This window comes from Trichogramma pretiosum, unplaced genomic scaffold, assembly GCF_000599845.2.
Source record: "Trichogramma pretiosum strain Unisexual culture from Peru unplaced genomic scaffold, Tpre_2.0 scaffold18, whole genome shotgun sequence".
In the NCBI taxonomy this organism is placed as follows: Eukaryota; Metazoa; Arthropoda; class Insecta; order Hymenoptera; family Trichogrammatidae; genus Trichogramma; species Trichogramma pretiosum.
Window position 1 is genome coordinate 1,767,648 of NW_019641681.1, and position 15,933 is coordinate 1,783,580.

The following is a 15,933-nucleotide window of genomic DNA, read 5'->3' on the forward strand; positions in this document are numbered from 1 at the left end:
AAAACGACTAGACAAAACGCCATCTCTTGACTAGTCGTCTTGTTACGGCAAGCGCTACGTCTAGAATTGTCGACGGTCTATGCCGTACTCGCGTCGCGAGTTCCGTGAATCGACTGATCCACTCTGAGTAGAGCTTAAATACTTACCTTCTTTTCTTTGTGTGCCAAAGTCTATTTTATGCGCACTCGCGATTCAACAATAGCGACGCGACATCTGTGTGCTAAAATATTCGCGTGTGTATCTCGCGTACCGACCGAGTTTCCGTGTGTATTATTCTGCTGAAAAAAAATTCGAATCGCTACACTTACAAGTTCACTCCACTCGATTTTGAGAGAACTAAAAAAGTTTATTGTTTCGTGAGAATTTCATTGTGATGACAACATCTCTATAATTCGACAACTGTTGTTTTTCATTGGGCAATGAGCTGGTTGACACCGGTTCGCATGTGAATTATTAGAACGAACAATTTCGTACGTCCCTTTGATCGATCTTCATCACCGGGGTAACATTAGTCGCACATTACACTTATAGTCCCGCCGTAACATTACAAGTTTGTTTACTTACAGTTGTTTCTGGTTTTGCAACCCTCTTCACCATTTTTTTTTCTAATCGTCTCTGTTGAATAGGAAAACATGGATGTGTCAAAGTCAATACTCACGCAAAAACAGGTTAGAAATAATGCTGAAGATCTGCAAAAGGAATATCTCGATTTGGCGGCATGGGAAGAGCAGATGAAAAAGAAAGACTTAGCCATTCGAAATATGACAGATGACAGGGTAAGTTTTTTTTGTAGTAATTTTGCCATGTCATCGAGATATTAAAGTGCTGATTTTTATTTAAGGTTTTACCACCCATAAGATGTAGAAAGAAGCCAGTTCCTTCTGAAGAGGATCAACAAAACAAAGAAACAAATAGTGACAGTAACCATGAAAAATCCAAAAAAGCTAAACGTATTGCCTCTGGTGACTATGCGTCATGGGACAAGTTTGATGTTGTAAGTAACAATAATATTTTGCTAAATTGTTTTCATCACTAAAACATCATAATCATATCGATATATTTTAGGAAAAAGCATGTGACGAAGTTGAAGAAAAAGATAAGTCAAATGTCATCACCGAAAAAATGTATGAAATACCAACTCCTGAAGAATTAGAAAGAGATCACAATGAAGCTACTAAACTGAAAGAACAAGGAAATGCTCTTGTACTACAGAAGCAATATGCAAAAGCTATTGGCAAATACAATGAAGCGATTGCCAAATTTAGTGGCGATGCTACTTACTATGCTAATAGAGCTCTCTGCCAAATAAAATTGACAAAGTAAGTTTTTGAAATATTCTTTTTGTGATATTCCATCAAAAGTAAAATCGTAGATTCATTATAAAAAGTTCATACTTTTTGCTGAAAATTAAAAAATAAAATAGAATGTTACATTTTGAGATAGAAAAAATACCAATGCGATCTTCTTTTTATGAATTTTGACTTTGCTAAAGTTGAAAAATTACATGCAATCTAGTAAATTTTCTTTTTATTCATCTATTTTGATGATGAAATATGTATACAAATATTATTAATGTTTGCTTTATTATATGATATGATTTTAGCTTTTACTCTGCCGTATCAGATTGTACTGAAGCAATAAAACTTGACAGTAGATATGTTAAGGCTTATCATAGAAGAGCTTTATCTAGAATTGAACTTCGTCATTTTGAAGATGCAAAAAAAGATGTTCAAATGATTTTGGAGTTGGATCCATCAAATAAAGATGCTGTTGCAATGAGAGATACCATAGATAAAAGAATTAAAAAAGAGTCTATGGTTGGTATTTTGTCCATATTAATGAGTATTTACATTAAACCAATAAATTTATGATATATTTATAATTTTTTTTGTGCAGGATGCAGTAAAAGTACTTAAAGAAAGGGAGAAAAAAACAAGTAGTTTAGAAAGAGAAATAGGAAACAAATTCGGACAAAAACTATTTGGCTCAAAATCATCTGAAAAGAAAAGTGAAGAGGCAGTAGAAAAAAAGAAAGGTCACATAGCATTTGAACATAAAACGGCACCTAAGGATAACAGACTAGGTGTAGTCAGTGTGCAACAAAAAGAACCTTCAAATGAAGAATTTCCTCCTTGGCTTCCTCCAATCAGAGATGATGTTTCAATAATTCAACCTCTGGTAAAACCTCCAGTGCAGAAAAAACAAGTAAGAAAAATTTGTTTTTACAATTAAACAAAATAAAATACTCTTCATTTTTTGCACAAATAATAAAATGCAAATATTTTCTAGACCATGCAAAGAATTCCTGTTACTGCATTGACTGAAAATGAGTCTATATTTAAAGATGTTGAGAAAAATTCTGTTCCAAGAGTCAACAACATTGAAGAAGATCTTGCTGTAAAGAAAACTGATAATACAAAAGCTTCTTCTATAATTGAAGAAATTAAAGATGTGAATAAATCCCAGATTAAAGAAGTGAAAAATTTTAACATGGAAAAGACTAAGATCACTTCTAACGTTGAGAATATGGAAAGGACTAAGGTCACTTTAAACGTTGAAAATATGGAAAAACCTCCAGAAGTCAATGTCACACTTGAAAGTACACTTGTTGTACCGAAAACAGCTATTTCTTTCCTTATTGCATGGAGAAAAAATACATCGATCGATTTTAGATACGAATATTTAAAGGTAAGATTTCATCTTTGTGCATTACTCAATTTTGTGTGCTATATAGAAACTAAGATTAATTTTTTTTCAGTTGATTATTCCAAAAAATCTTCCAGAAATATTCAAAGATTCCATGGAATCAAATATTTTCAGTGATATAATAATTGTTTTAAATACTAAGTTTGTACCAAATAATGATAAAGTCTACGAATTTTTATTCTATTTATCAAAAATAAAGAGATTTAGAGCATTAGTATTATTTATGACGCAGTCAGAAAAAGAAGGTACATATAACATTCTCTCTACAATTTTATTTGTATTAATTGCATATCAAAAAGTAATGTTATCATTATTTATTTCAGCTTTGCAAAATCTTTTTGAAATTTGCAAAACAAAAGAAGGAAAAAGTGACGAAGAAGTACAAAATCTTTACACAGCTTACGAACTATAAAATGCCATATTGATTGTTCTTTTGCATATTGTTTAAAACGTGTACAGATGCTATAGTATCTTCATTGACCACGACTTTACGTCATGAAGCTTTAATAAATTAATTTAGTTACATTTAGAAATAATTGGCTCTCATTTCTGCAATTACCAACATTCCAATATATATCTTTGTAAGAGTAATATCGCTTTCATTGATCAAGCAACTCAAAATGACTCTGCTAAAATTTCAATAAAAAAAGAAGAAGCATCAATTAAACGCAAAGTAGAAGTTTCGTAACTCCCTCTCGTATGTGCTCCCCCTCCCCCCGGAGTCATTATCTTTCGTTGTCTTGCTCCTATATATGAAATACCATGCAGTCTGTTGGCGACTATAAACCTCATTCGCACATGCAGTGCCTACTACGACGTACATGCACACACTCGTGTATGCATACAACAGCAGCGGCAGCGATAAAAAGTGTAACGACGCGATGAAAGAGGCGTGCGCAATTCAGTCTTCATTCAGAGTCGTGTACGAGCACACACGGCACACAAAAGCAGCATCATGAGATACATCGCGGCCCTGGACGTCGGCACGACAACCATAAGATGCCACATACTCGACGAGAAGGGCCAAACCGTAGCAGCTGCCTCGGAAAAGGTGTATTGTCGTTCGTCGCGCTATTTTTGCCCGGGGGTTTTATCGGTCTAGTTACTCTGGGCGCTGGGTTTTAAGTGCGTCACTTTCGCTGTTTACTGGGGAAACGAAACACGTACTAGTGGCGGTACGAGTAGAGTACGAGCGATCGATTAAGACTACTTGTGTTTTGCGGGGGAGTGTGTGAAAGGGAATGGGGATATTTAGTCGAAAGTTTACAAGTTTCAGCCTGTTCCAAATATTAAAAAATTTTAATTTTTAATTTTTTTCATTTCATATGAATCATCGTTTAATCAATAAGAAATACCTTCAGAAAGTTGTGATCATCTATTTTTGACTACACTTAAAATTATCATGAAAATCCCCCATCGACATCGGTAAAATTAAATACAAAACATCGGTAAAATATCGAAAATAGTTGTACCACGGAAACCTATAAAAAACGTTAACTGCAGGTGAAGCTGTTGTACCCCCAGGCCGGTTACGTGGAAATCGATCCCGACTGGTTATGGAATGCCGTGCTACGCGTTGTTCAACAGAGCTTGAAAGGTAAACAACTTCATAAATATTGCATAATCATTATTCAACGATTTACGGACTATCAATAATTCGATCGTTTTTTTCACTCCAGAAAGCGGCTTAAAAGCTTCACAAATCGAGACACTTGGCATATCAACTCAAAGATGTACTCTTATCACTTGGAATGCTGAAACCGGTGTTCCCTATCACAAGTACGTTAACCCGATTTTTCTTCAAATTCATGTTGAGTAAAGCGAAACCTTCCAATGATAAAATTAGCCAAAATTAACGTAAATTTAGGTAATTGGTCGAGGATCTTTTTTGTATGCATAAAAACTCATTTCACAGTTTTTTTACATTGCAAAGGTTTTTTTGGTCGATACATTCAAATACATTTTGATGAATTTTCTATGATATAAATTACCCTGCTGAAAAAAATTATGAGAAAAATCACATGATGTTTTGGCATGATTAATCATATGATTTTTTATACGATTTATCACATGATTTTTCCCAGCAAGATAAGCAAACCCTTATTTTAATACAAAAACCATTGAAGAGGAAGTGCCAAAATATAATTTAAAGTCTGAATTTATTAATGTTATTAAAAATGAAGAAACTACTTTTGAAAATAGCTAAAAAAATGTACATTTAGAGCACAACAATTTGAATCATTTAAGAGTTTGAAGTGAATTATAAAACTGCCGAATTTGTACCGTTTTGTAAAAGATTAGCATCGATATTTTCTTGATAAGATAGCATAGTGATAACTGAATTTTCATGCCTACTACTTTTATAATTCACTTAAAACTCTTTTAAATTATTCAAATTGTTGTGCTATAAATTTACATTTTTTAAGCAATTTTTAAAAGTAGTTTAGTCATTTTCAATGACATTAATAAATTCAGACTTCATATGAACAAACATCATATTATTTTTCCAATGACTTTTTTTCAGCAGGGTAGGTATAGACGCACTTTGCACGCATTTATTTAAATTAAATTTTATACAGTTTTTATTTCCACCGTTCATGTCGCTTTAAAATGTTTAATTTAGGTCCATCATTTTTTGATTAGTAGAAACATTTTAGAAAAATATATTGATTATTAGTAATGTTAACCGATAATATTTTCTAATAAAAAAAAACCGTTAAAAGTTCTAAAATTCACATTTCTCGGAAAAATTATTTGAATTGATTTTCTAACTCAATTTTCCATTCCGAAAAACCTTCAGAAAAATTGAGCTCAAAAATCGAGCTCAAAATAAAAATCCAGTCGGAAAATGTAGATAGAAATTCTCTAAAATTTATTAAATAGTATTTATTTTTAATTCGTTCACGATTTTAATGTTTTCTTCTTCTTCACTTAGTTTTATTACGTGGAAGGATTTGAGGGCAAAGGACTTGGTAAGCGAATGGAACCGCTCGTTTACGATGGGTGCATTACGATTAGGAGCGAAGATACTCTACAGATTGTCGCGCAACAAACGATACCTGGCGGCTAGTTGCTTGCAATTCATGAATACGCAGGTGAGACGTCTTTGTTTTTGTCGCAACTTTTTATTCGATACGGCTCGATGGCCAACACGAGTAGTAAAAATTATTTATACCCAGTTGCGATTTGTCACGGTGATTCATCGATAATTGCATAAACAATAATAAGTTGGCACTATTAAGCTGAAATTCGCACATTTCTCGCAACAAATTCCACTAATTAACCGTTCTCGATAGATGACGCTGCGCTTGGTGTGGGCATTGGAAAACATCGACGGCTTGAGAAAAGACGCTGAAAATGGCAAGGCAGTTTTCGGCGGTGTGGATTCTTGGCTCCTTTACAAAATGACAGGCAGACACGTGATGGACGTGTCCTCGGCCTCTGCCACGGGCTTGTACGACCCGTTCACGATGGAGTGGGGCGTTTGGGCGCAGAAATTATTCAATTTGCCGGTAACCATTTTCCCGAAAGTCGTCGATACGTCTGGAGATTTTGGAAATGCAACGGCCGAATTATTCGGTGTCGAAGTGCCGATTGGATGCTCTATGGCCGATCAGTCGGCATCGCTTTACGGATCCGCCTGTACGAAGTTCGGAGACATCAAATTGACAATGGGTACCGGCAGTTTCTTGAATGTCAATACCGGTGACGAGCTTCGTGTATCACTTTCCGGTGGGTATATATAGCCTTAAGGAGGCTGTAGCGAAAATGAAAAAGACTTAAGATCTTAATGAAATTTTAACCACTGATAGTTAGTGAAATTACAAGATTTTTGGTAAAAAAAAAATTGGGGGTTTCCGTGCAAATTTGGGAAATATGGAATTTCAAAGTTTCGGCAATTTAACATTGATTTAAATGGGAGCAGGCAGTCTTTAGTGTACTGTGAGCTCAAATCACTTAAGAAGTTTATGAAATTAACATATGTTATAGAAAATTTCATTAGCTTTCGAATGGTACAATAAAAAATGGGGGTTTCCGTGCAAATAAACAAATTATGATTTTTTGAAAATTTGTACCGTAGCGATACCGGGTCACCCGACGTCAACGAGTGGCGCGTAAAAGAAGCAGAGCCGAGCCTTGTATAACACATGTACCACAGCTGTAGCAGACGCTGCTGTCTGCTGCTTGCCGCCGGCGGCGCTACGTGCTGCGGCACTGCGTAACGCACCGCGCAATACCAGTACTAGAGCACTCAATTGTAGAACCTCCTACAGCGCTACAGCCTCCTTAAGTACGTAATTTCAGTATAAACTATAAGCTATAATTTCTCATCTTATTTTCAGGACTGTATCCTCTTCTTGGTTGGAAAATTGGTTCAGAAAAGGCTTACATTTTTGAAGGTGCATCGAACGATACAGGAGCAGTCATTGAGTGGGCGGGCTATGCAGGTAAAAATTTATTACACAAAAAAAGTATTGGTATTATAGGGATGAAATAATAACATATTTAAATTCATTATTAGAATTCATCAGAAAACCAGGAGATTTGTTTGACTTGGCTAATTCGGTCAAAGATTCCGATGGAGTCTACTTCATACCCGCTTTTAGTGGTCTGCAAGTACGTATCTAAAATTATAGAAATAATAATTAGATCGATTCAATCAATTGATTTACACTCGAATTCTGAACAGGCTCCGTTCAATAATCCAAAAGCTGCTGCAGGTTTTATCGGTATCAAACCCACCACCGAAGTGGCACACGTGTTCCGGTCTATGCTAGAGAGCCTAGTATTCAGAGTATTACAGATTTTCGAAACGATCGAGCGAGAAACCAAACTATCCTTCAAAACTATCAAGTGCGTGAATATTTTAAACATTAAAATCGATTTTACATTTTTTTTCCGTTTTCTCATTTCATTCTTTATTTTGAGTGCAGAGTCGACGGAGGCGTATCGAATAACGAATTCGTCATGCAGCTTCTGGCCGATTTGACCGGTGTGGAAGTTGAGCGTAGCACTAGTACTGAAATGTCAATTTTAGGCACGGCATTTTTAGCCGGACTTCATCAAGGTGATTCAAATTTCTTTTGATAATGTTTTATTTTCAAATATACCTATTATAATAATTGCTTTACGTTTATTAGGAATTTGGAGCGACAAGGAAGATATAACGAAATTGCGAAAAGTTGAAAGAGTATTTGTACCAAATAAAGAGGTACGCGCGGTTTACGAAAATGTATACAGAGACTGGAAGATGGCTGTCCAAAGGTTCATTGATTGGTACTGACACTGACACACTGCCAAGACGCGCTTGTGAAGTGCGTTTCGTTAATATAGAAAAATGTGATTATTGTACTATTGTATGTTTAAGTGCCTTACAAAAAGTCTAGACAAAAATGTATTAATGTAAATGCTGAATGTAAATTTTGATACGTTTTCACGAAAAATGTTACTTAGATTTTATTGTTATCTAAATGAATGAATGTTTGATAATAAAATTATAAACTTGACTCTAAGTTCCTTTAATAGTTTAAATATTCGACATCTATGCACTGGTAAATCTCTCCCCTAAACATCATTTCTACTTTTGCTAAATAATTATACATTTTTAATTTTCAAAATGATAAACTCAAAATCCGAATTATTCCAGACTTTATAAAAAATGTTTTTATTGTTTTTATTAAAAAATTAAAAAAAAACGATTTTTTTTTAAATACTTTACGAATACAATTTTATTCTTTAATTAAAACCTGCTGCTTTTTCACAGGCATGCCAACAATCCAAAATACCAAAAATTCTAAGAAAAAATTTAACAACAAAAGTCGGGCTTCATTCTCGTCACAATCGTCAATTGATCTTGTATCAATTATAAGCAAGTGTAGAGCCAAAAAAATTATATTTAAAAAATAGGTTTTTGAAACAGCAACAGAGCTTCAAATCGAAGCAGCAAAGACCGGCGCAGTTGTGCATCAGCTCGGATGAATCTCAACTAGATCATGCGTAAGATTCTCGATTCGTTTTACGTTTTGGTGTCATCATTATATGAATGTTTGAAATAGACTTTTTATGATATAAGTGAAACGTTGTCCATAAGCGTTACTTAGATATCGAACTATTTTGATATATTCTAAGATAATTGTCTTTTTCGTATACAACTGCTCGGATGGTTGATTCGAGCGTTTATACCGTTTATATTGCTGACGAGTACTTCGTAAAACTTTAAAAAATATTGTCACAGAGATCGATTGAAAAGATGACTTCTAATCCACTGGTCTACAAGGATGCAGGTAAACATATATCATTTTCAATTATATTTATAGCACTGCGTAGCTCAAAGTCACGTTTCAGGTTCGTTTTGCCGTGACTTTAGCTGCTCATTATCACAGTTTCTCGTGCTCTAACGCCTCGACGCTATTATCAGCAACTTATGTCTCAGCCAAGTGAGCCTAAAAATGAGCTAAGCTCATTGCTATAAAAAGTATACAATACTTGTGATTCAATTAGCGGCGTTTTTTGAATGCTCTGTTGCCTTTTAACTCTCACGCTCGCTCAATCGTTTGGAGTTTTTGTAAGAATTGTTCTGGTAGGTGGAGGCAGATGAGGATAACAATTTTTAAGCGTATGCCTCATGAAATACATTAAGTATATTCAGTTAGACGCAATAAAAAGACCAAAACCTATAGTTTCGCGTAATTTCGTGCAGCAATCAATGTCTAAGCATATTCACGTTTGCAATTAATAAAGTCTTTTGCGATACTTCTTTTACAGAAAGATTTTGAAGTATTAGCCCAGCAAACTTTGGACGAGGTATAAGTGCACATAGTGCATTGAGTGCCTTTAGTCCACAAGTCTCGGCTAGAAATGTAAAAAAATAGTTCGAGAATATTCACTTTTCAACTTATGTCTTATTGAAAAGTATTAAATTTATTGATTATAATAGTTTATAAAAACATTGGTATAAGTAAAGGTAGTAGTTATAGCTGTTTATATTGCTTCCTCATAGAAGAAGCTTTGTGACGGACCGACTTTCGACTTTTTTTTACAATTTTTTATACTTTTTTATATTTTCTTACATATGCTCTTTATCTGAGGCCTATTATATATCTGAAAAAACTAATGTCCAATATCTTGAGATCAATGAAATGAGGCAATTTGTCGTATCCCGGTGTTTTAAGAGTTAAAAAATGTTTAATGACGCCTTAGCTTTGACAATAGGTAGCTAAATCACAAACATTTAATCTACTTGACAAATTTTACTATTTTTCAGATGCAAATGGCAGAGCAGCCACTCAGATCTTCCTGATATTTTTTGCAGTATTGATATTCTATCAATCGCACTACATACATACTGAATCCCTCACACTGATTAAAATGCTATTATTCGGTAACTATGTTTTTTTCTCTTGAACGATTGACCAGAATAAATTGTTATTTATTTTACAGATTTAACTTTGCCGTTCTTTGCAAGCACTTTGAGCTACGTTTTAATGATTGTACCTGCTGCTATCTTAGCCACTAATTGGAACGCAAAAAAACTTTTATGTCTGAGCATTGTCGGTATCGGTCTGTTGCACATGATTCGAGCGGTTTTTAAATTTGGTATCGATACAGATCCCGAGTCCGCTTTAAGTATCGTGGGTTTTAATTTACTTTTTGGGGTAATTGAAGCGCCGGTCCTACCTTGTGTTTACGTACTCTTGTCGCGTATGATATTGCCTCGGCATCGGACGACTGCTGGTAAACTTAATAATTTATATTTGAGAACAATATTTACCAAGACTATTATAAATGATCCTTATCTACTTTTAGCTTCGTTGGTTTTATCCGCGAAACAGTTCATCGTACTTTTTACCCTTGGTATTGCCCTTATTTCAAGTATCAATATTTTTGGCTCAGTTGACGTACGAACACACTTCATTTTTGGATTATTCGCCGTGATGTGGAGTATTGTGTACGATTTTGCGGGATCAAACTGCGACCTGGAATTCGTAAACGAAGCTCCGTCGTTCAAGCCAAAAATACCATGGAGCTCGATGCTGTCATCTTTTGCTGTCTGGACATTGATTATGTCTCTCACGACTTCCTTTGCTTTGCATGAAATGATCTTTTCAGACGAAGTAAGATATTTGGTTTTCTTTCTTTTTTAACCCAGCACTAATGTTATAACAATTATATTTTCAGTATGGATATCCATTTGAATTACCAGACGCACGGCGTTTAATGAAGAGCATGTTGTTGAAGTTCTTAGTCTTAGTTCTGGGTAGTATTGGGTCGGGCTGTCTGTCGGACGCACTTGTGGCACAAAAATATTTAACAAGACTCAGAGCACAAAAGATCTTCAATTTCCTTGCCACTTGTGTACCAATGGCAGCATTATCAATTTTTTATTCAGTCCAGTTTCCGTTTATCTCAGAGAAAATTTATGTAGATAGGGATGAATTTATTTATCTTGTTTTTATAGGATTAATAAGCTTTCAAAGCAGTGGTTTTGTATTCAACCATATGGACTTGAGCCCCTATTATGCGGGTATCCTCATTGCTATTACAGAAGCTGCGAATCAAATTTTCAAAAGCTTGTTGCTCATATTCTTTCTCTACTACGTAAGTATACACAAATTTTGTTAATATGTGTGCCAAATATCGTAACCGAGCTTTCTTCCTTTTGTTCAGGATTTTCGAGGAAAACTGGACATAGAAATAATTACATATTCATTTTTTATTCTCCCTATTTGTACGGGTATTTTTTTCACAATTTGCGGCAAAGCAAGTATTCAGGAAAAGTGGAGCCCAGTTCCATTGTCGTATCAAAACCAAAATAAATTGGATGTGAATTTGTAAGAAAAGAAAATAATGAAATGAAAATATAGAGTAATCGTCAGTTTCAGTTAGTTTTTCGGTTTGTCTTATCGAAATAGGATTTTTCGTGACTGTTTTCGAGTTAATTAATTTAACCTATCATATTTACGAATGATTATATTAATCAATAAACAAAAACAGAGCAATGGAAATTGAAAATATTGCTTTTAAATATTGTTTAAGTATTTTTTAAGAAGTCGCCGCTGGTAAGCTTTTTTACTCTACCGCACTTTGTCGTGACAAATATAGATAGTTTTCCCATTCTCGGCACTCACTACCAAAACTTAAAACTAACCGAAAAGTATCTATGAAAAATCAAATTAATTATTTTTTAAAATATTAAGTTCTTTTGGAAATGTCAGTAGTGTTGGTCGAGGCCGCTTGGCACTTACTACTAAAATTTACAATGAGTCGAAAAGTATCTATGTAAAATTAATTTTATCTCTATAACACGCCCACGAACGATTACTATACATTATACCTGGCGACATCTGATTTGCAGCAATATAATGTGATTACCCGTGCCGCATTATCTCAACTGTTGTACGCGACATCGTATCGATCGCTTGTTCATTTCACGCGATAAGCGTGGCCGGTTCGCCTCATGATATATTTTTAGTGTATTTTTAGCCTTAGCTCAATTATCACATTGCCAGTAGTAGGTATACGGCACTTAGAAGAAGTGCTGTATTGATTTAAAATCAATGTCAGTATAAGCCTTCATTTATAAATTCATTGTAAACATATCGAAAATTTTTAATTACATTAAATATTAAAAAAAAATTTGAGAGATTTTAATTTTATTGATCGTTCATTCAATTATTTGTAGTACTCAGTAATGTGACGTTATATTTTGTTTTACAGCATGAAAATAAAAGGTAAAATCAAGTGTTTCCGTGCTATAATCTTGTTAATAGTTCTAGTATTTTTTGGCTCCTGTTCTTCCTCCGAAAAAGGTACGAACTTCAGTTTGAATCTGACCATCGTTTCGGCAACCTTTAATGAAGAATATAAAAAGGAGCTAAATAATCAACGCGAGTATATTTTTGTTTACAGCGAAAATGATGTACGTATAAACGTTTCAATATCCATTTTGTGTATTTTTAATCCTTTTTATCGCTCCACTTTGTGTCGATGCAGATTGGAACCAGGGAAGGTTCACAGCTCACCGTAGAGAGCCCCGATGCGACTTTGGAAAATCCATTGTTCGTCGTAGTGAGACAGAAAAGTGGAGTTCTGTCATGGCAAGTGCCTTTGCTGCCGGATATCGGCGAGATCGTCGACCTGCCCCGTTTCAGCCGAAGAACAAGCCGAATGTTGTGCCCTTCACAACATTACAATTACAAAAAACCTATCGAAAACAGCATGGACGTCGACAAGTATGCCACTATCACAATATCGACTGATAGTCCGAAAAATATCAACTTCGAACTCCGGCTCTCTCGCTTGCCCGACTTTTACATGAGGTAATTCTTTCGTACACTTTTTCTTAACTAATTATTATGATTGCAAAGAACCAGGGTGATTTTCTCTCAATCAATCGCTATATTGTAGAATCGGCGAAATGAAGTCGTTCAATATTACTCCGTCTGAGCCGATGGTCTACGCATACGATTATGGTGACAATACAGAAAACTCCACTCTACTTGTCAAAGTTCTTTCCACCTATGACACTATGAAAACGTGCATGACGTTTTCCATTCAGAATGCTATCGTAAGAATTTTTATATCGCTCATAATTTCATTAGTTTAATCGCAATAATTATGCCATTATAATTTTTGCCACTCAACAGTGTCCAGTATTCGACTTGGAAAAGGACATCTCCTTCAACGGATATAGACAAACTGTCAGCCATAAGGGAGGAATGACCATTCAGGTAAAATTGAGTATGAAAAACACTTGACTAAGATAAAAATTATCTGAGAGACTTTATTATACTATATAAAAATGACGGTATTTTGAGTTGATTTTATCTCGAATAAATTAAAAACAAAGTATGACTAAATCAAAAACGCAAACAATTTTTCCTCATTCTGCGTCGTATCTTTATAATATTTGTAGTTTTACTATAATTAGATGCATTCGGCGATAAATTATTATTTTTACAGAGAAAAAATTACCCCGATGGATTTTTCATTGTATTAATCGTCAACGCGGACGACAAACTTTGCTACGAGGGTGACGAAGACGTTCCAGAGGACAGAAAAAAAGTTGTCAGTCTGATAATCGAAGAAGGCATCACAAATAAGGAGTATTACATCGCAACATTCGCAACGGCCATTGTTATCGTAGCATTCTGTGCCATGTTTTTCTGCATTACAATTTACTTCGAGTTCCACGACCACAAGAGGTTCAAACACGTAGCGGATAAACCCGTTGCTGCAGGGGTACTTTTAATCGTTTAAATAATTTTGAATTAATCGATGAGAATTATTTATTTGCATTTATGCAGGTTAGAATGACGAGATACCGGCCGAACTCGGAATTGAGTGAAAACAACGAGTCGCTGCAAGAAGAAGAAGAAGAAGAAGAACAACAACAACAACCAGTAGAAAGTTTAGACATTGAATCAATAAGCGCCGTGGTCGATCGATCGGCAATGAGCTATGAGGTGGTCAAGCGCTCCGGCATCACCGCCCACAAGCTCGCGCTTTGCGAGCTGTCGAAGAAGGAGCCCGAAAAACTGCGCAAAGACTCGCAGCTCTACATGTATTATCTAGTGACGATCGCGATTTTCTACGCGGCGCCCGTCGTCCAGCTCGTCATTACCGATCAGATAATGCTGCACATGACCGGTAACCACGATCTCTGCTACTACAACTTTCTCTGCTCGCATCCGCTCATGAAGCTGTCGGACTTCAATCACGTCTTCTCGAATCTCGGCTACGTCATGCTCGGCACGCTCTTCATGACCATCGTCTATACGCGCGAGCGCAAAAGCGCCGATTGGGACGAGTGCAACATGGATCACGGCATTCCTCCCCACTACGGCCTCTACTATTCCATGGGTTTCGCCTTGATCATGGAGGGAATAATGTCGGGTAGCTATCACGTCTGTCCGAGTCACAGTGCTTTTCAGTTCGGTGAGTATTTTGCAATCTGCTATGCTATAACAGTACCAGAAGGTCAAAGTCCTTTTATCTAAACTCGTGCACGCAGATACGAGCTTCATGTACATAATAGCTGTACTCTGCATGGTGAAGATCTATCAGAACCGCCATCCGGACATCAATGCCAAAGCCCCGACGATCTTCGGCACTCTGTCGCTCACGATACTGTTCGTCGTGTATGGTGTCGTAAAAGGCTCGGGCATCTACTTTCGGGCCATATTTTTGATCATTCATCTGGGTCTCTGCGCCTTTCTGAGCGCTCAGATCTATTATGTGGGCAAGTGGAAATTGGACAAAGGCACTTTAAAGCGCATGGCAGTGGTAAGTCTTGGCGATCCCAATTTTTCAAATAAATCACCTTGTGGTGCATGCGCCAAAACCTCTACTTTTTCAGACTTTAAAACCGCAAAGTGGATCGGGTTGCTTGTTTAAGCCCCTTCACAGAAAGCGGTTTTGTATTTTGGCAATTGGCAACTTCTTCAACATTGGCGCCGCCATTTACGGGATCACTTTTCGGGTGGACTTCGCACATTATCTCTTGTTCATTCTCTTATTGAACCTCTCGCTCTACATGGTATTCTACATTTACATGAAGGTACGAGACAATCGATATTTTCTTATAATTTTCATCGTAACTTCTGCATCTTTATAAAAAAACATTATTTCAGATTCATTACGGCGAAAAGCTGTTACCACACACCATCGTCTACATGACGTTATCAATAATTATATGGATAATTGCGCTGTACTTCTTCTACAGCAGGACGACCAGCTGGTCCAAGACGCCAGCCACTTCCAGAATGTACAATCGGGCTTGCACCATAGTCTTTTACGACTTCCACGATATTTGGCACTTCCTGTCGGCTGTGGCCATGTTCTTCTCGTTCATGGTGCTGCTGACGCTCGACGATCCGCTGGCGGGCACCCACTACGCTCAGATTCCCGTTTTTTGAGTACATATTATATGTTCCAGTCAATCGAATAATTTGCGATGAAAAATCGTCGATCAACTTATACGCGAAGAAACGAATGAAAAAACGGTGGAAAATCTGAAAATATGAGATTATAATAATATTAAAATAATGTAAATAAATATAATAAGTATTATATTTAGTGACTGATATTTTAACATGTCTTTATAAGGTAATCTAACTTTTTGTAAATCGTATTAAGAGATGCCCCTAGCTGGCAACGTATAAAAAAGGTGTTTTACATCAAAAAAGATTTTTCAAAAACATTTATTTTTTTTTTGCTTCTCGCCTA

General features: G+C 35.8%; 4 protein-coding genes across 5 annotated transcripts; all 4 read left to right on the top strand.

Annotated features, from left to right (window-relative positions):
* The first annotated feature begins 184 nt into the window (after positions 1 to 184).
* LOC106660112 (RNA polymerase II-associated protein 3) lies at positions 185 to 3,313 on the top strand. 2 transcript variants are annotated; one of them, XM_023461011.1, is made up of 9 exons: positions 185 to 445; positions 627 to 776; positions 842 to 994; positions 1,066 to 1,319; positions 1,604 to 1,817; positions 1,897 to 2,205; positions 2,290 to 2,688; positions 2,759 to 2,951; positions 3,030 to 3,313. In XM_023461011.1, the coding sequence occupies exons 2-9, from the start codon at positions 633 to 635 to the stop codon at positions 3,116 to 3,118; spliced, it is 1,755 nt and encodes a 584-aa protein (XP_023316779.1). In that variant the 5' UTR covers positions 185 to 445; positions 627 to 632; the 3' UTR covers positions 3,119 to 3,313. The 2 variants fall into 2 exon arrangements, with proteins under 2 accessions (XP_023316779.1, XP_014238440.1); XM_014382954.2 differs by having other exon boundaries at positions 185 to 550; positions 3,030 to 3,312.
* Positions 3,314 to 3,483: 170 nt separating this feature from the next.
* LOC106660078 (putative glycerol kinase 5) lies at positions 3,484 to 8,165 on the top strand. Its single transcript, XM_014382912.2, has 10 exons — positions 3,484 to 3,757; positions 4,210 to 4,303; positions 4,386 to 4,485; positions 5,642 to 5,801; positions 6,003 to 6,438; positions 7,050 to 7,154; positions 7,229 to 7,323; positions 7,397 to 7,560; positions 7,641 to 7,774; positions 7,848 to 8,165. The coding sequence occupies exons 1-10, from the start codon at positions 3,662 to 3,664 to the stop codon at positions 7,988 to 7,990; spliced, it is 1,527 nt and encodes a 508-aa protein (XP_014238398.1). The 5' UTR covers positions 3,484 to 3,661; the 3' UTR covers positions 7,991 to 8,165.
* A 791-nt stretch (positions 8,166 to 8,956) lies between these two features.
* On the top strand, positions 8,957 to 11,328 carry LOC106660008 (probable anion transporter 6). Its single transcript, XM_023461048.1, has 5 exons — positions 8,957 to 8,990; positions 9,971 to 10,087; positions 10,147 to 10,332; positions 10,513 to 10,820; positions 10,885 to 11,328. The coding sequence occupies exons 1-5, from the start codon at positions 8,957 to 8,959 to the stop codon at positions 11,326 to 11,328; spliced, it is 1,089 nt and encodes a 362-aa protein (XP_023316816.1).
* LOC106660009 (SID1 transmembrane family member 2-like) lies at positions 11,288 to 15,791 on the top strand. The gene is made up of 10 exons (XM_014382821.2): positions 11,288 to 11,304; positions 12,424 to 12,625; positions 12,700 to 13,025; positions 13,114 to 13,273; positions 13,353 to 13,436; positions 13,669 to 13,947; positions 14,013 to 14,643; positions 14,720 to 14,991; positions 15,065 to 15,265; positions 15,339 to 15,791. Exons 2-10 carry the CDS (start codon positions 12,425 to 12,427, stop codon positions 15,621 to 15,623), a joined length of 2,439 nt encoding a protein of 812 aa, XP_014238307.2. The 5' UTR covers positions 11,288 to 11,304; position 12,424; the 3' UTR covers positions 15,624 to 15,791.
* Positions 15,792 to 15,933: the final 142 nt, after the last annotated feature.